Raw genomic sequence first — 19,228 nt, 5'->3', positions numbered from 1 at the left:
TCAAGGGACACCAAGGGCAACAACTGAAAGCTTTGAAGATGGCCTGAAATATCCCAAACAAATTAAAAGGGAAAGTCCTCCCATACGAGCGTTTGAGGGCGCCATTACCAAAGGAAAACCATACGATGGCATCACCACCATCAAAGAAATGGGGCGCTCCATTCATGAGATTCCAAGGCAAGATATTTTAACTCAGGAAAGTCGGAAAACTCCAGAAGTGGTCCAGAGCACAAGGCCGATAATTGAGGGTTCCATTTCCCAGGTAACTAAGTTTTGGCTCTTTTTGTCAGTAACTGATATTTATGGAACATTTTAAAAAGTGTGACTTAATAATTATAAGTGGTTCTTACGATGTCAGACCTCCTGGAAGTAAACGTGAAAGTTTCCTGTACCTTTTTTTTTTTTTTTTTGGCTCTGTGGACCAGGCTGGAGTGCAGTGGTATGATCACAGCTCACTATAGCCTTAACCTCCTGGGCTCAAGCAGTCCTCCCACCTCAGCCTTCCAAGTAGCTAGGACTACAGGCATGTACCACCACACCCAGAATTTTTGTATTTTTGTAGAGACAGGGCTTTGCCATGTTGCCAAGGCTGGTCTTGAACTCCTGAGCTCAAGTGATCTGCCCACCTCAGCATCTCAAAGTGTGGGATCACAGGTGTGAGCCACCGCACTTGGCCTTTGTGTAATGGCACTATCTCGGCTCACTGCAACCTCTCCTTCCTGGGTTCAAGCGATTCTCCTGCCCCAGCCTCCTGGGTTGCTGAGATTATAGGTGCCCGCCACCACGCCCGGCTAATTTTGTATTTTTAGTAGAGATGGGGTTTCTCCATGTTGGTCAGGCTGGTCTCGAACTCCCGACCTCAGGTGATATGCCCGCTTCAGCCTCCCAAAGTGCTGGGATTATAGGTGTGAGCCATGGCGCCTGGCCTTGCGTACTTCTTATCATCAAGTTTTCTTGTGTCCATAGCATGGAGTGTGGAATGTGGGAAAGTATGCAGCTTGGGATCAGTGGGGTTGTGATTGAGATGTCCAGCAGACAAAAAAAAGGTCACCACAGTGAACTGTAACTGCCATGGGCCAGACGTAGACCTGAGATAGAAAAGTAGCCAGATGACTTTGCCACCTGTAATGTTTGTTTCTTTCCCTTTAGGGCACACCAATAAAGTTTGACAACAACTCAGGTCAATCTGCCATCAAACACAATGTCAAATCCTTAATCACGGGGCCTAGCAAACTATCCCGTGGAATGCCTCCGCTGGAAATTGTGCCAGAGAACATAAAAGTGGTAGAACGGGGAAAATATGAGGATGTGAAAGCAGGCGAACCCGTGCGTTCCCGGCACACGTCAGTGGTAAGCTCTGGCCCCTCCGTTCTTAGGTCCACACTGCATGAAGCTCCCAAAGCACAACTGAGCCCTGGGATTTACGATGACACCAGTGCACGGAGGACCCCTGTGAGTTATCAAAACACCATGTCCAGAGGCTCACCCATGATGAACAGAACTTCTGATGGTATGTTACTTTTGTTGCTTGGTCTGATCCTTTTTATTGCATTAAAAAAACAAAACAAAACAAAAAAACCTTTGTCAAGTAGTAAATATCAAATTGTTAGCTTTAGAGTATCCCAAGATCTGCAGGTCATGCTTGATTCTAGGAGTATGGAAGGCTACTAATTTAAAAGTAGGCATAATTTAAGTAAAATACCTAATATTTAAATCAAGTGCAGATTACGGCACAGTCCAGAAATGCTGTAGAGTAAGTATATTTTTAGAGTGGATTTTCAGCCAATTGCATAAGGTTTTCTGGAAGTCAGTTTTCACATTGTTCCTTCAGTGGCAGTGTGGTGTGAAAGCTGAAAGTAGCCTCTGGAACAAGACTGCGTAAGCTTGAATTAACATTCTTACTGCATAAACTCAGATGAGTTACTTAGCTTTTTTGTAGCTTAGTTTCCTGATCTGTAAAATCATAATGTAACATTAAGACCTACCTCTCTGGATTATTATGAAGATCAAATAAGGTAGTACATGTAAAGAACTTAGAAGGGTGCTGAGTATTTACGAAGGGCTCGATAAATGTGAATTAAACTGTTGGTGTTACTGTCGTTATCATTGTTATCACTATAACCCCATGCTGCTGGCAGCTACATCAGTTGAGAAGTGATTTTTACCAAGTGGTCCCTGAATCAACCTGAGGCCCTTAAAAATGCATCCACCTACCATTTTTTATTATAATACAAATTTATTGGTGGCTCACATGCTACATCCTGGGCTGGGCACTGCGAGCTGTAGAAGAGTGTTTTGGCGGATGTGAGAGGCGTAGCACAGAGTGAGGAGAAGGGGAAGTCCTTGTTAGGGATAAGGGGGTGAGTCCAAATGCTTGTAGCTTTAGTTCTTACGGAGAGTTGCCCTGCAGAGGGAAGGGCACTACATGTTTGAGCACAATGGGACTTGGAAGGGGATGTGACAAACCAGTGTGATTTCTTTCTTTGGGCAGGCAGATTTGTTTGTGGTAAAGTTTATAGTATCAAAATATTAGTATTTAGATGTAATGGTTACACAACCCTCATGCATTGTACTTAATGCCACTGTGAATTGTACCCTTTAAAATGGCTAAAATTGTAAATTTTATGTTATGTATATTTCACCACAGTTAAAAAAATTGAGGGTGGCTGGGTGCGGTGGCTCACACCTGTAATCCCAGCATTTTGGGAGGCCATGGTAAAACCCCGTCTTTACTAGAAATACAAAAAAAATTAGCCTGGCATGGTGGCGTGCTCCTGTAGTCCCAGTTACTCGGGAGGCTGAGGCAGGAGAATTGCTTGAACCCAGGAGGTATAGACTGCAGTGAGCCGAGATCACGCCACTGCACTACAGCCTGGGCGACAGAGCGAGACTCCATCTCAAAAAAAAAAAAAAAAAAAAATTGAGGGTGATGGCTAGTAAGTGTTCGAATATATAGTTATTGGTGGGACAGTCTGAACACTCTGAATAACATAATTTAAAAGAGGAGAGGCTGGAGTAGGGAGGAGATAGATGTTGGTGAAGTAATGAGAAAGTCATTGTGGAAGAACAGAGCAAGGAAAAAATTAGTGAAATTTGTGATTAATGAGTAGTAAGGAAGTTGCATTAACACAGGCAATGAGAAAACTGAAGTTTACTACATGTGGGGACAAAAGAATTTAGAATGTTAAAGTCATACAAAAAACAATCATTCATAATGAGATTTAAAGAAGAGTATTGAATTTTATTTTTAATGTTACATAAGGTGGTAAAATACTGGTGCTGTGATCCAAAAGGTGACAGTACTCTCCAAATCTCAAGTTTCTACTAGTTGTTTCCATTTTCATATTTTGCAATATTGAATGTTAAATGTTGAGGGGAAAGAGAAGATCCAAATACATGAATATAGTCTGTATTTGAATGGTTGAGAAATGGACAAATATTATCATACTTTGCAAGTTTCTTAAGAACTTGTGGCATTGGCTCTTTTTTTCCAGTTACAATTTCTTCTAACAAGTCTACCAATCATGAAAGGAAATCGACACTGACCCCTACGCAGAGGGAAAGTATCCCAGCGAAGTCTCCAGTGCCTGGGGTGGACCCTGTCGTGAGCCACAGTCCGTTTGATCCCCATCACAGAGGCAGCGCTGCAGGAGAGGTTTATCGGAGCCACCTGCCCACGCACTTGGATCCAGCCATGCCTTTTCACAGGGCTTTGGATCCTGGTAAACATGAAATATAGTGATAATTTATGGCAAATAAATATGCCACCTGTATGCCTTTTCAGCTTTCTGTTGTTGTATAATACAGTACAATTGCAAGTACCATTAATGTACAGCTCAGTGAATTTTCACAAACTAAATTCCCCCATGTTACCAGCACCCAGATCAAGAAATAAAATCTTATCAGCACCCAGTAAAGAACTAAAAATAATAGTATATGAAAAGCTCTCTTATGGCACTTGGTGAAGCTAATTGAAAATGTGGGTTAATGTGAATAATTATTTTTAAATGACAGGGGCATACCTTAAACGTGTTAACTTACAGCATAGATGTTCATTTACCAGTACTCTGATCTAAGGCCAAGGCTTTTTCAACAACGATTGATTAAAGCTCACTGTCTTATATAAAAGAAATTCACATTTCCAGGTGTTTCTTTTTTTAAGTAAAGCTAGAATTTCCAAGTAAAGACACTTCCAAGCAATCTAAATACAGAATCCTTCTAGATTTTTTTCCAGCCTTTTAAAGTTGTCTGGTCCACACCTGATTCAACTTCTGTATCAAGTCTTTCCAAAGCTATTAACTTAGTTTTCAGAGAAACCACTCTTCATTCTTCTTTGATTTACAAATTATGTCATTAAGGTCCATAATTCTAGTAACAAGTACAGCTGGAAGAAACTTTAGAACACCACTGACGTTGGTAGACAGAATCTGATAGGTGCAGACATGTGCAGGTTTCTAGAGAGCAGTCTGTGCTGGGCAGAGGGCACTGTGTTTTACATAGGGAGGGGAGGGGAGCAGTCCCATTGGTTGGTACAGAGAGGCTCGGCTGGGCTGTTATAATCTGCAGGACCAGCGGCTGCACCTTGTCCTCCCAGGGTGCAGTCCTTGCTCTTCCTTGCCGCTATTGGCTGAGCCCAGTCACACATGTGTTTTCTGCTCAGACCTCTTCTCTGGCCTAAACTCTTTGCTTTGCTTATTACTTATATCCTTCAGGTGCAAATTAGAACACAGAATACTTGTGCCTCACTTTGGTCCTTAGGGAAGAATTTTTCATTATCAGTATGCTAAATTTTAAAAGTAAGAATTCTAAGGGTTATTTACATTTCATAATAGCAAAGTACCTGTGGGAAATGTTTTATCTAAAAGCTGTGTAAGTGTCATCAAAGTATGTGTCATTTGACAACACTGTTTCAGAGGAGCCCAATACCTATTACTTAGGGCACTGTGTCCCAGATTGTGTCAGCTGACAGACTTACCTAGCTTCTAGATGAAGGGGAAGCAAATATTCCAGAAAACATGTTATTTGTTTTTCTAGGGAGAACATATACATATAAAATAGGTCACTCCGGTTCTCAGACAAAATGGAATGTTTCTAGTTTCTATTTAGTGTTTATCATAGTCTTCATTTTGTAATGGTTTCATTTGCTTGTTTTTGAGCCTGAGCTGGATTATAATGTTTCGAGGAGAGAGACATTATCTTCTACTTTTTACCACACCTTACGCCTTCCTCGTGTCATGTGTCTTGTGTCATTCTGTCACCTAGGGGTTGCGAAAAACTACAGCTTTTTAGCCAAATCCTGTTGCCTCTTGTGTTTGTAAATAAAGTTTTATTAGGACACAGCCACACCATTTATTCTTTTTTCCTGTAGCTCTTTTTGTGCTACAGTGTCAGAGTTGAGTAGCTGTGACAGATACGAAAAGGCCCACAAAGCCTAAAATATATTTACCATTTGGCCCTTTATGTCAAAAGTTTGCCAGTCTGCTCCAAACACATGGGCTAATTAAATGCTTATAGTCTATAATCATTTTCACCCCCTGGAGAGTAAAGTTACTGATTGCCATAAAGTGTTTTCGTATACATTTCTGTTGGTTGTATTGGATGATCAGTACTGTAAAAACAATTCTGTTTTCAAACACAACTCTTGCAGATGGCAGGTAAAAATATAATAAAGTTACATGTCAAAGATTGAAAGTAAAAGTACTTGAGTAGTTTTTAGCTACTGTTATCCTTCCCCTTTTTCCATTACTTCTCAGACATTAGAATGAATTAGAAGTGATACTGCTAATATATCAAGGTCTAAAATAAATCCACCTTAATCCTTATAACTAAGTAAAAGTTCCATGTGCACTAGCTCAGCACATGATTTTTCTCTACTCTTTTGTAGATGGTGTTTAGCAAATGCATTTCAGCCAGGACAAAACTCAGTGCCTTTCTTTCATTCTCTCAATCAGCAGCGGCTGCTTACCTGTTTCAGAGACAGCTTTCACCAACTCCAGGTTACCCAAGTCAGTATCAGCTTTACGCAATGGAGAACACAAGACAGACAATCTTAAATGATTACATTACCTCACAACAGATGCAAGTGAACTTGCGTCCAGATGTGGCCAGAGGACTCTCCCCAAGAGAGCAGCCACTGGGTCTCCCATACCCAGCAACGAGAGGTGTGTGTCTTTGCATTTCAGAATTCATAGAATATTTATGTTTACCCAGTGTTTCTTAGGTACTCGATAAATACTTGTTGAATGAATGATGGGAAGAAAGAAAGAAAAGAACACTGTATCCTTCTTCCCATAGACTTTTTAGCCCCGAGACATACATTGAGAGAAGGTGTTTTGGTGAATACTGAAATTTTGGTTTAGTTAAACCAAATCCTTGTGCTGAGTATTTGTAATCCATGTTTTACAAATTTCTCTGTCTCTTTAATCTCCCCATACTTTGAGGTTACTAATATGAAGTAGAGTCTTTAATATCCTTCTTGAGAGTTAAAGAATGTTTTAAAAAGTAATGATGATAGTAAACATTTTTATTTATATTATATACAAATTATCCTTGATTCACAGAGATAGACAAAATCCAAAAGTCATGTATGGTTCTGTACCTTTAGAATAACACTTAACATAAATTGTATTTGTCTTTTGGATAGGAATCATTGACCTGACCAATATGCCTCCAACAATTTTAGTGCCTCATCCAGGGGGAACAAGCACTCCTCCCATGGACAGAATCACTTATATTCCTGGTACGCAGATTACTTTCCCTCCCAGGCCATACAACTCTGCTTCCATGTCTCCAGGTAAGATTCTACAGTCACACACCTCTCTAATAGAACCATTGTGTTTATGTTTTTACAACATAGTCTTTTAAGGTATTTAGGGCAATTTTCCTTTCTTTGGTTTCTTGTTTTTCTTTTAACATTTAATAGTAGTTCTTATGTGCCAACTGTCACTAGATACCTTAGAAATGCCTTAAAAGCTTATGTTATGCTTCAGTTCTTATCCAGGACTCTTAATAAAACAAACTCCTTTTTCTGTTTTCTTGTCTTGTCTTTTTTTTGTTTGTTTTGGAGACAGAGTCTGGCTCCGTTGCCCAGGCTGGAGCGCAGTGGTGTGATCTCAGCTCACTGCAACCTCCATCTCCCGGGTTCAAGAGATTCTCATGCCTCAGCCTCTGGAGTAGCTGGGATTACAGGTGTGCGCCACCACACCTGGCTAAGTTTTTGTGTGTTTTTAGTAGAGACAGGGTCTCACTATGTTGCCCAGGCTGGTCTCAAACTCCTGGCCTCCGGTGATCCACCTGCCTTGGCCTCCTGAAGTACTGGGATTATAGGTGTGAGCCACTGCACCTGGCCAAAAGAAGCTTCTTATATCCTAAATTTGAAGCTTTGTGAAAAATTTTCAGTCACTTGGAATTTCAGAATTGTTTGATATACTCAGTCAGTTGATATTTTTATCTTTAAGCTGCAGGTTTATGTTTTACAGGACACCCAACACACCTTGCAGCTGCTGCAAGCGCCGAGAGGGAACGGGAACGGGAGCGGGAGCGGGAGAAGGAGCGGGAGCGGGAACGGATTGCTGCAGCTTCCTCCGACCTCTACCTGCGGCCAGGTCAGTGAAAGGCACTGCTCTTCCATTCTCTGGACACATCTTAGCAGTCTTGTACTCTGTGTTTAATGCTGCACACAAAAATTTTTGATGCAAACAAAAATTCTAAGACATCGTTTTTACAGGCCCCAAGTGAAAAACAGGTGAAAGTGCTGTAACAGCTGAGATGGTGGAAACATGGATTTTACACGGAAAAATGTTTTCATGATGAAGCTATCATTTTTATTTGGTGCAAACAGTGGACTGCGGGGGCCTGAAGATATTGGTCACAGAGCTTTCAAGGCTGAAAGAACAGCCCTAGCAAAATCTCCTGGATATGAAGGTGTTTTTGAGCTTGAGTTTAGAGGAGGAATGGAAAATACAGTTAGCAGCTTGTGTAGCATCTTGAATTACAATGAAATGTTGTGTCCAGGAGGCAGGTGACATGATCAGAGGTACATTTACATATGAGTGGAATAGGCGGATTAAAACCCTGAAGGGTGGGTATGGCTGGTTCCAGAAGGCCAGTGAGACTGTCAATAGTTCATATGCATCCTAATGGTGGCCTGGAATACTTTACACTGGGAATGGCCAGAAAAGAACTGCTGGGAAGAATATCACTGTAGACTCAAAGGGACTTAACTAGATATGGGGAGTGAGAAAGAGACGAGGAACAAGATTAGTCTGCAATAAAGATAGAGCATGATGAGTGAAAGCAAAGATGTAATGATTTTAGACATCCAGGTTGAATATCCCAAATGCTTGGAACCAGGATTTTTTCGGATTTTGGAATATTGGCATTATGCCAGTTGGACATTGCTAATCCAAAAATAATGAAATTTGAAGTGCTCCAGTGACTGTTTACTTTGAGTGTCATGTCAGCTAAAAAGTTTTGGATATTGGAGCATTTCTGACTTGGATTTGGGATGCCCAGCCTCTCATGTGTCCATGGGGAATCTTTTTTATCCATGCTATACTTGCTCTTTTCAGTTCTTTTACTTAAATCAAATCATTGACCATGTGTGTATTGTCAGATACTCTGATCTGGTACTCAGAAGAAAAGACAGAGCTTGGAGATACTGATTTAGTAGTCACCTGCAAGAGCTGAAGCTCTGGCTTGAATGAGATTTCCAAGGGGCAAGAGTGTGAAAAGAAGTGTAGGTCAGTCTTTAGATATTACCAGGAGAGTCGATCTAGGTCGGGGCAAAAGGAAGCAGAAACGTGTCAGAGAGTTAGGTACAGAACCAAAGGGCACAGTGGCAGAAGGTTGTCACATTGATACTGCCATAGGAAACAAACCTTTGAAATCAATATGAATGGCAATGTATGGAAGGAGCCCAAAAGATAGTCATCATATTTGATCCAGTAATATTTCTGAGGAGTTAAATAATTCAGTGGTTACAAAGCTCAAACACATTTAGCTATAACTGTGTCACCCAGAAGATCTTGTATAATCTATGTAAAGTAAGATTATCTAAATACCTTTATCTGTGTACAATAAAAATCACTAAGAATTTGACTATAGGAAGTGCTTTAATGAATTGTAAGGCAGAACAGTAATATTGATTCCATGTTAATTGCATAAAACATAGAAAATTGTTTAAGAAACCCTCATACAAATAATACATAACTTTGGTAGAGACCAGATTTTTAAAATGTTTGTGATCCTACTGATGAACAAAATTTATATTTAAGGCACAAAGATACCATTTCTCTGCATCAGACATGTAAGAAAGTTGATAAATATTGTGTTGGAGTTTCTGCAGAAACAGATACTCATGTTGGCAATGGCAGTGTAAATGGTGTAGCCTCTGTGGAGATAGAAATTTTAAATACTCTTCCATCTAGTAATTCACATCTAGGAATATATATCCCATAGAAATAGTTAGATAAGCTGGGCATGGTGGCTCATGCCTGTAATCCCAGCTACTCAGGAGGCTGAGGCAGGAGGATTGCTTGAGGCCGGGAATTCAAGACCAGCCTCAGCAGCATAGTGATACCCTGTCTCTAAAATATATATATATAAATTAGCCAGGAGCGGTGCTGTGCACCTGTAGTCCTAGCTACTCAGGAGGCTGAAGTGGGATGATCCCTTGAAGCCAGGAGTTTGAGGCTGCAGTGAGCTGTGGAGTGCCCTGGGTAACAGAGTGTGATGCTGTCTCTTAAAATTTTTTAAATTTAATTAAAAAATAAATATTCATATAAGCTGATGAATGGTTAGAAGGGAGAAAACTGCTGAGAAGCCTGGCTGAGGTGGTGGTGTGTGTGAGAAGAGTGGTGTGTGCTAAAACGGCTAGCTGTTATGAAGCCAGTGAGCAGGTTAGAAGGTTGGAGTGAAGGCACAGAACAAGACGAGGTCAAGAGGAAAGTGATTGGGGAGGGATTTGAGAGTTCAAAATCCTCTGCGTGAAGTAGTTCTGACCAAGTCCAAGCTCTGACTTTGTTATGGGAGAGTTAGAGTTAAGTGAACAAAAACATACCAAATATTGTAGAAGTGTAATTGTGGGAGCCAAGTTTTATGTGGGAGGATAATGTGAATGATTTCATTTCAAAAGAGAGCTTGCTGAGAGAAAGAGTCACCTGTGAAGGGGACAGTGAAGAAATGAAGCAGGGCAAACTGTGGTTGAATGAAACAGTCTCAAACCCTAGTGTAGCAGTGGTATATTATTTTCATTATGATGCTTAGAAAGTTGTGCCTGATTAGATTTTGGAAATCATGTACAGACTGGAGTTTGAGGAAGACTCTGAAAGATGAACTTATATGATTTGTAGTAGTACTTCTTGTTGGTGCTGTTTTATTTCTGGGATCAAGATTGAAATTTATCAGAGAAATGGAAATGACAGTAAATGATGGCTGACGTTTTGTTTCAAGTTACTGCTGCGGTTTTATTGCATCTTTATTTGGAAACTTTTAGAACATATTTCTGGAAAGGCCAGAAAGTAGACTATCAAGTTTCTTGTCTTGTTTTCCTTTTTTCTATTTAGGTATATTAGGAAATAAACAATCCGGCCGGGCGCGGTAGCTCACGCCTGTAATCCTAGCACTTTGGGAGGCCGAGACGGGCGGATCACGAGGTCAGGAGATCGAGACCATCCTGGCTAACACAGTGAAACCCCGTCTCTACTTAAAAAAATACAAAAAAACTAGCCAGGCGAGGTGGCGGGCGCCTGTAGTCCCAGCTACTCGGGAGGCTGAGGCAGGAGAATGGCGTGAACCCAGGAGGTGGAGCTTGCAGTGAGCCGAGATTGTGCCACTGCACTCCAGCCTGGGCAACAGAGCTAGACTCCGTCTCAAAAAAAAAATAAAAAATAAAAAAATAAACAATCCATAAGCATTGCTTCCTTTTATCTGTAGCTTCCTCCTTATGTCTTTTTTTCTTTTTTCTTTTTCACCTCTGCAGGCTCAGAACAGCCTGGCCGACCTGGCAGTCATGGATATGTTCGCTCCCCTTCGCCTTCAGTAAGAACTCAGGAGACCATGTTGCAACAGAGACCCAGTGTTTTCCAAGGAACCAATGGAACCAGTGTAATCACACCTTTGGATCCAACTGCTCAGCTACGAATCATGTCAGTCTCTTGTACATATTTTGACAAAAAATGTCTCTTGTATATTCATTTTAAAATTTGTGACTGCAATAGTCTAAGTATAGTCATGCTTTTCTGCCCGTGCCACGAAGCCTTTTTTGTTGTTGCAGTTTGTCCTTCCATCTCCCCACCACATTCCCAGCAAATGGTCTTCCCTTCACAGAGCTGTGATTTGGTTTTATTTACAGGCCACTGCCTGCTGGGGGCCCTTCAATAAGCCAAGGCCTGCCAGCCTCCCGTTACAACACTGCTGCGGATGCCCTGGCTGCTCTTGTGGATGCTGCAGCTTCTGCACCCCAGATGGATGTGTCCAAAACAAAAGAGAGTAAGCATGAAGCTGCCAGGTTAGAAGAAAATTTGAGAAGCAGGTCAGCAGCAGTTAGTGAACAGCAGCAGCTAGAGCAGAAAACCCTGGAGGTGGAGAAGAGATCTGTTCAGTGTTTATACACTTCTTCAGCCTTTCCAAGTGGCAAGCCCCAGCCTCATTCTTCAGTAGTTTATTCTGAGGCTGGGAAAGATAAAGGGCCTCCTCCAAAATCCAGATATGAGGAAGAGCTAAGGACCCGAGGGAAGACTACCATTACTGCAGCTAACTTCATAGACGTGATCATCACCCGGCAAATTGCCTCGGACAAGGATGCGAGGGAACGTGGCTCTCAAAGTTCAGACTCTTCTAGTAGCTGTATGTATCTCAATCTGAGTTTCACAATGTGATGTCTGAGTAAAGAATTACTTTATTCTTTAGGTCAAGTAGAACTATATGGTATTTAAAAATCCTAATGCTTGATAGTAAATGTAATGCAAAAATGTATCTTCTGCTGTTTTTATGATTATTTAAATATCCCAGTTTCCTACATATAAGCCTATCAATGTATTTTCCACAAGAAAACTGTATCATTTATGTAATTAAATTTAGAAAGTAGAAGGCAGACCTTATTAACATATTTAGGCATCTGAAAGGTAGTGGATATATCTCCAGGCTCTGTGCTACTGAGGTATAATTTCTCAGGAAGCATTTGCTAGGACATGGTTCTGTATTTATGCCAATACCCCAAAGCCTCTAATATCCTTTTTCTAAGACACAGATTTTTAAAAGTGAGACTACCTATTACTGGTGATTGGTATTTATATTGCATCTTTTTTGCAAGTTGGATTTTGTTCAAGTCTGGTTAGTCATTGTGATGGCTAACCTGCAAATCTTGAAATTCACAGGTCTACATTAAAATGCTAGAAAAGTTACTTTTTAAATTTTCTTTTAAACTATTGCCTCAATTCTATGTGGAATTGTAGAAAGAACAAGCAAGTATTTAAATAAGCATCTGCTAACACTGGAAGTAATTTAATCATATATAGTCATCTTTCTGTTATATCCATTGAATAAATTCAGTAGAGTTAGAGATCATGAAAAAAAATGATTTCTTATGCTCCAGAATGCAATGTGCAGTTCTTTTGATCTCTAAGTATCCACTAGCTTAATTATAATTTGTTTAGGTCACATCTACCCCATTGCTGAGGCTTTTAGAGAGAGAGGGTAGTGTTGTGTAGACAAAAGACTTCTTTTAGCCTGAGATTAGGAAAATCTGCAATATAGATTTTCTGCATGCAGAAAATTGCTCACTGAGAAAGAGATACTCTATAGTTGTATGAATAGGTCTTTTGAAGGGAAGTCGCCAGCACACTGGGAGATCCCACCTGGGCTTATTGAATGGTATAGCACATGGGTTCCTTAATCATTGGATTAAACATTTCTTTTCAGTTTGCATCACAAACCAAACCTTGCTGTAGGAATTTGATTTTCAGAAGGTTTGAAAATAGCTCATCTTTTCTGAGTGTCCATGTCTCTGTGTGTGGTTATCATTTTTATCACTGGTCAGTGAATTCCATGATGTCCAAAGGCTATGTACAGTTCTTCAGTGTGGCTTTCAGTTTGACTCTTGAGAGCCCCCCTCATCCTGAAGGTGAAGTCCGTTGCCATGTAGTCTTGCCCCTTAAGGCTTCAAGAGCAATGTGAACACAGTTCGGAATCAGACTTTCTACTGCGTGAATATTGGAAGTTGTAAGCAGATTTAGGATGTGAATACATAACCAGTGATGAGTAACAGTGGATACAAAAGTCACAAATTGCTGTAAACTTCTTAGAATATAGTGATTTATTTTAGTTTCTCAATGATCATTTCTGTCCCATTTATCAAGTTTCCAATCTCCTAAGTGTACTAGAACCCAGGTAGCTGCAGTTTCCATGACCTGGTGGGGATAGGAAGGACTGTTGAGTACCAGAGGAGCAGCTGGTGGCTAGGGAGCAGGGTTCATTCCCACCTGCTGCGTCTGTGTCCAGCCAGGGCCATGTACCCTTTGGGGCTCTGACAGTGCTCTCAGATTCTATAGTGTAGTTTGTAGATGTGAAGAGCCCTCTGAATTCAGAGGTTCCTGAATAGGTGGTTACATCTGCTCTCAACTGTCAGCTCTGAGGCCATGGCAGGACTGTGAAAAGCTGCCTGTTAGCCCCACTGCACAGCCCCTCTGTTTACTTGAGAACTGCGTCTTAGAGGAGGTCCTTTTTGATGTGGGTATCCTCCAGAGTTGGTTGACATCCTCCCTTTCTGGGAATATACTTCCCTTCAGACATTCTGTACCATTTCTGGTTATTTTCACAATGTAACACAGTGCAAAAATATTATTAATATTTGGAGTAACTTTTGTTAGCAATACTCCAGTTATTTGAGAAAATCATTATATATAGTGTTATATAATCCATAGCTTTAAAATCATCATGGTAGTGAATGAAGCAGCTTTATAGCCTCAGCGTTTTTCTAAGAACGGAATGTCCCACAGAATTGGAATTATTGGAATCAGTTATTGAGATCTACTCCCTTATTTGTTTATTAACCTCTTTCCATAAATGTTTCCCTGGTGATTTCTTTTCCAGCTCCCAGGAAAAATATCATAAATCTGTTCTCTGTTCTGCCTCATTCCAGTGTTTATTATTGTGCTTTAAAACGTGTCTTTTTTTTTTTTTTGAGACGGAGTTTCGCTCTCGTTGCCCAGGATGGAGTGCAATGGCGCAATCTCAGCTCACCACAACCTCTGCCTCCCGGGTTCAAGCGATTCTCCTGCCTCAGCCTCCCGAGTAGCTGGGATTACAGGCATGAGCCACCACGCCTGACTAATTTTGTATTTTTTTAGTAGAGACAGGGTTTCTCCACGTTGGTCAGGCTGGTCTCAAACCCCCGACCTCAGGTGACCCACCTGCCTCGGCCTCCCAAAGTGCTGGGATTACAGGTGTGAGCCACTGCACCTGGCCTAAAATGTCTTAAAGCTCATAAAACTTCAGAAAACCCTCATTAACCTGGAATACCATTGAACATGGTTGATCAGAATTGAAAATATGCTGTAGGTTTGAAGAACTTAGACTTTAGAAACTTTTCCCAGGATTAGTTTTAAAATAAGATTTTCTTTTCTTAAAGTATCTTCTCACAGGTATGAAACACCTAGCGATGCTATTGAGGTGATAAGTCCTGCCAGCTCACCTGCGCCACCCCAGGAAAAACTGCAGACCTATCAGCCAGAGGTGGTTAAGGCAAATCAAGCCGAAAGTATGTCTTCTTAAGCTACCATTTACATGTTTTCATATTTACATTTATCATTTGCTTCTAATTATCTGTCTAGACCATGGTAAGAATTAACTTGTTTTGTTTATTTTAGGGTTATCTTACATGAGCCTGCTTTAGAAACAGCTATCGATTCTTTTTTATTTTTTAATGATACAGAAAATAGTTTATATTAATTTTGTTTGCTTCTGCATTTATATTTTGTTCTAGTCCTCAGACTTCTGTTGGTGAATAATTTTTTTTTCCAAAATTAAGATAAGTTTTTTGTTTGGAGCTGTGTACCACATCCTTTCATGTGTTCTTCTGAATTATATTTAATCTTTGATAATGAGTGAAAGGCACAGACATTCCTGGAGTAAGACATCTATGTGTTCTCTACTAGACGATGCTACCAGACAGTATGAAGGACCATTACATCACTATCGACCACAGCAGGAATCACCGTCTCCCCAGCAACAGCTGCCCCCTTCTTCACAGGCAGAGGGAATGGGGCAAGTGCCCAGGACTCATCGGCTGATCACACTTGCTGATCACATCTGTGTAAGTTTTTCATTATTCTTATTAGCTGATTTTCTTTTTTGATCATGGGGAAAGCAGATTTCATATAGAAAAAGAAATTTATAATAAAGATATCTAGATTTCTTAATACTTTTTTTTTTTGCAAGTACTCAATGAATTTTCCCACTTCCTTCTTTTCTCATTCACAGCAAATTATCACACAAGATTTTGCTAGAAATCAAGTTTCCTCACAGACTCCCCAGCAGCCTCCTACTTCTACATTCCAGAACTCACCATCTGCTTTGGTGTCTACACCTGTGAGGACTAAAACGTCAAATCGTTACAGCCCAGAATCCCAGGTTCAGTCTGTCCATCATCAAAGACCAGGTTCAAGGGTCTCTCCAGAAAATCTTGTGGACAAATCCAGGGGAAGGTATGATCTTTATTCCAAATTATATATAAATTTCCCAACAGTAAAACAAATGGAATATATCTACAGGATAAGGAATTTGTTTCTCACAACTAAAGTTCATTTGCCTTTAATCCCTGGAAAGTGTAAATGAGCTTTGTTCCCCTGAATATTATTCTTAGAATGTCCACTGTCTTGGCATCTGGTACTATGTCTTTTTAATATATATTCAAAAGATGATTATGTTCTGTTGGTTGGTTTGTAAAGACAGTTAAGAAGAATGTGTAGTTTGGTAGTGGTTTAGGGACACTTCAGTGGTCCTTCCTAATAATACCTCTCATATTTATCTGTCTCAGTGGTTTCTACTGGGTCAGCATCAGTAGAAGTTTAAGAAGGTGATATCGACCAGGCACAGTGGCTTATACCTATAATGCCAGCACTTTGGGAGGCTGAGGTAGGAGGATTGCTTGAGCCCAGGAATTTGAGACCAGCCTGGGCAACATAGTGAGATCTCATCTGTACAAAAAAAAAACTTAAACAAAACAAAACTGTCTATCTATCTATATATATATATAGGTTGTTTGCTTCTGCATTTATATTTTATTCTAGTCCTTAGACTTCTGTCAGTGTATATCTATACACACACATATATATACACACACACGTATATATTTTAAGGTGACATTAAATAAAGGAAAGGGAAGCCAATAGTGGCACCATGAGTGGAAACATGTTATATGCCAGGGCTCTCGGATAAAGAGCATATCTTCTTACCTGATAGTCTGTGTTTGGTTAAAATAAAGTGGATGCAGGATTCTTGCTTCAAAGTGGTAGACTAAATATTAGCACATGTTAAATTATAGTTAACAAGCACAAGGGAAATAAATTTAAGAATGCTGAGAAGGCCGGGCATGGTGGCTCACGCCTGCAATCCCAGCACTTTGGGAAGCCAAGGTGGGGGCATCACCTGAGGTCAGGAGTTCAAGACCAACCTGGCCAAAATGGTAAAACCCCGTCTCTACAAAAATACAAAAAAAAAAATTAGCCAGGTATGATGGCAGGTGCCTGTAATCCCAGCTACTCAGAAGGCTGAGGCAGAAGAATCGCTTGAAACTGAGATCATGCCATTGCACTCCAGCCTGGGTGACAGAATGAGACTCCGTCTCAAAAAAAAAAAAAAAAGAATGCTGAGAACAAGACTGAGATATTGGCAGATCAAAGATTCTGGCAAATACTTGGAAGACATAGAGGACAGATGAGCCAGAGTAATGGAAGCCATGGCTCAGAGCCTGAAAAAGAGAAATTTGTAGCAGAAGTGATTCTCCAGCCTACCTACCAATCCATCGAAGTGAGCAAAGAGTAGAAAGAAGAATATAGATGAGAAGCTAGATGGTCTTCTTTAAAAAAAAAAAAAATATTGTGGAAGTTTTCAAATACATACAAAAGTAGAGAGAACAAGTATAATACACCTCTAGGAATCGATCACCTAATTTTGGTAATCATCAGTGTATAACGAGTTTTGTTTCATTTTTATCCCCGCTTGCCCCAACCCCTAAACTGCATAATTTAGTCATTAGAAGAAGCTGGATAACCTTAAGGATAAGATGAAAGCACATTTATTCCCTGTTAGCAAAACAAAACCAAAAAAAGAAAAGAAATGCAATTATCAAGAAAAATGGAAAACTATATAGCACTGCCATGGTCCATTCCTGATGAAAATGTTTACACAATCTGTGGTGTTAGAAAACAGAATCAACTGGTTTTCATTTTAGTTATTTATTTAACTTTCATTTTAAGTTCAGGAGTACATGTGCAGGTTTATTATATACGTAAACTTGTGTCGTGGGGGTTTGTTGTAAAGATTATTCTGTCACCCAGGTATTAAGCCCGGTACCCATTAGTTATTTTTTCCTGAGCCTCCTCCTCCTACCCTCCACCCTCCAATAGGCCCCAGTGTGTGTTGTTTTCTTCCATGTGTCCGTGTGTTCTCACCATTTAGCTCCCACTTATAAGTGAGAACACGTGGTATTTGGTTTTCTGTTTTTGCGTTAGTTTGCTAAGGATAATGGCCTCCAGCTCCATCCATGTCCCTGAAAGGGACAGGAGCTCATTCTTTTTAATGGCTCCATAGTGTTCCATGATGTGTATATATACTGCATTGTCTTTATCCAGTCAATCACTGATGGGCACTTGGGTTGATTCCATGTCTTTGCTGTTGTCAGTAGTGCTACAGTGAACATACATGTGCATGTGTCTTTATAATGGAATGATTTGTATTTGTTTGGGTATATATTCAGTAATGGGATTGTTGGGTTGATTGGTAGTTGTGTATTTAGGTGTTTGAGGAATTTCCACAGTGCCTTCCACAGTGGTTGAACTAATTTACACTCCCACCAACAGTGTATAAGTGTTCCATTTTCTCTACAACCTTTCCAGGATCTGTTATTTTTTCACTTTTTCGTAGCCATTCTGACTGGTGTGAGATGGTAGCTCATTGTGGTTTTGATTTGCACTTCTCTCTCTTTTTTTTTTTTTTTGAACAGAGTCTTGCCCTGTTGCCCAGGCTGGAGTGCAGTGGTGCGATCTCAGCTCACTGCAACCTCCACCTCCCAGGTTCAAGCGATTCTTCTGCCTCAGCCTCCTGAGTAGCTAGGATTACAGGCTTCTGCCACCATACCCAGTTAATTTTTGTATTTTTAGTAGAGACAGGGTTTCACTATGTTGGCCAGGCTGGTCTCGGACTCCTGACCTCAGTTGATCCACCTGCCTCAGCTTCCCAAAGTGGTGGGATTACAGGCATGAGCCACTGCACCCGACTTGATTTGCACTTCTCTAATGATCAGTGATATTGAGCTTTTTTTTCATAGGCTTCTTGGCTGCATATATGTCTTCTTTTGAAAAGTGTCTGTTCATATCCTTTGCCCACTTTCTTTTTTTATCTCATTCTGTTTGCCCAGGCTGGATTTCAGTGGTGCAGTCTCGGCTCACAGCAGCCTCAACCCTCCCAGGCTCAGGTGATTCTCCCACCTCAGCCTCCCAAGTAGCTGGGATTACAGGCGCACACCACCACACTCACTTTGCCTCCTCTTTAATGGAGTTGTTTTTTCTTGTAAATTTGTTTAAGCTCTTTATACATGCTGGATATTAGACCGTTGTCAGATGCATAGTTTGCAAAATTTTTCTCCCATTCTGTAGGTTGTCTGTTCACTCTGTTGATAGTTTCCTTTGCTGTGCAGAAGGTCTTCAATTAGATCCCCCTTGTCAGTTTTTGCTTTTGTTCCAGCTGCTTTTGGTGTCTTTGTTATGAAATCTTTGTCCCTGCTGATGTCCTGAAAGGCATTTCCTAGGTTGTCTTCCAAGGTTTTTATAGTTTTGTTTTGTTTTGTTTTGTTTTGTTTTTCACATTTAAGTCTTTAATCCATCTTGGGTTAATTTTCATATATGGCATAAAGAAAGGGCCCAGTTTCAATCTTCTGCATGTGATAGCCAGTTATCCCAGCACCACTTATTGATAGGGAATCCTTTCCTTATTGCTTGTTTTTATTAGG

At 40.5% G+C, this 19,228-nt stretch overlaps 3 protein-coding genes across 15 annotated transcripts in view; 2 read left to right on the top strand and 1 right to left on the bottom strand.

Annotated features, from left to right (window-relative positions):
- The window catches only part of PIGL (phosphatidylinositol glycan anchor biosynthesis class L), a 679,575-nt gene that overhangs the window by 264,756 nt on the left and 395,591 nt on the right, over nucleotides 1-19,228 (bottom strand). The gene's annotated exons all lie outside the window — the stretch shown is intronic.
- Nucleotides 1-19,228, top strand: part of ZSWIM7 (zinc finger SWIM-type containing 7) — a 145,411-nt gene that overhangs the window by 46,920 nt on the left and 79,263 nt on the right. The window lies entirely within an intron of this gene.
- Nucleotides 1-19,228, top strand: part of NCOR1 (nuclear receptor corepressor 1) — a 188,758-nt gene that overhangs the window by 144,575 nt on the left and 24,955 nt on the right. For 10 of the 12 annotated variants that reach the window (XM_050763372.1, XM_050763371.1, XM_050763368.1 and 7 more), the window contains 11 exons: nucleotides 6-262; nucleotides 1,150-1,510; nucleotides 3,495-3,722; nucleotides 5,952-6,161; nucleotides 6,644-6,793; nucleotides 7,479-7,604; nucleotides 10,982-11,147; nucleotides 11,354-11,847; nucleotides 14,630-14,758; nucleotides 15,156-15,313; nucleotides 15,481-15,704. In XM_050763372.1, the coding sequence (XP_050619329.1) occupies nucleotides 6-262; nucleotides 1,150-1,510; nucleotides 3,495-3,722; nucleotides 5,952-6,161; nucleotides 6,644-6,793; nucleotides 7,479-7,604; nucleotides 10,982-11,147; nucleotides 11,354-11,847; nucleotides 14,630-14,758; nucleotides 15,156-15,313; nucleotides 15,481-15,704 (2,503 nt within the window). The remainder of the gene's footprint in view (nucleotides 1-5; nucleotides 263-1,149; nucleotides 1,511-3,494; nucleotides 3,723-5,951; nucleotides 6,162-6,643; nucleotides 6,794-7,478; nucleotides 7,605-10,981; nucleotides 11,148-11,353; nucleotides 11,848-14,629; nucleotides 14,759-15,155; nucleotides 15,314-15,480; nucleotides 15,705-19,228) is intronic. The other 2 variants (XM_050763376.1, XM_050763375.1) reach the window with 1 other exon arrangement.

This window comes from Macaca thibetana, chromosome 16, assembly GCF_024542745.1.
Source record: "Macaca thibetana thibetana isolate TM-01 chromosome 16, ASM2454274v1, whole genome shotgun sequence".
Taxonomy (NCBI): Eukaryota; Metazoa; Chordata; class Mammalia; order Primates; family Cercopithecidae; genus Macaca; species Macaca thibetana.
This window is presented reverse-complemented; position numbering and strand designations above follow the sequence as displayed.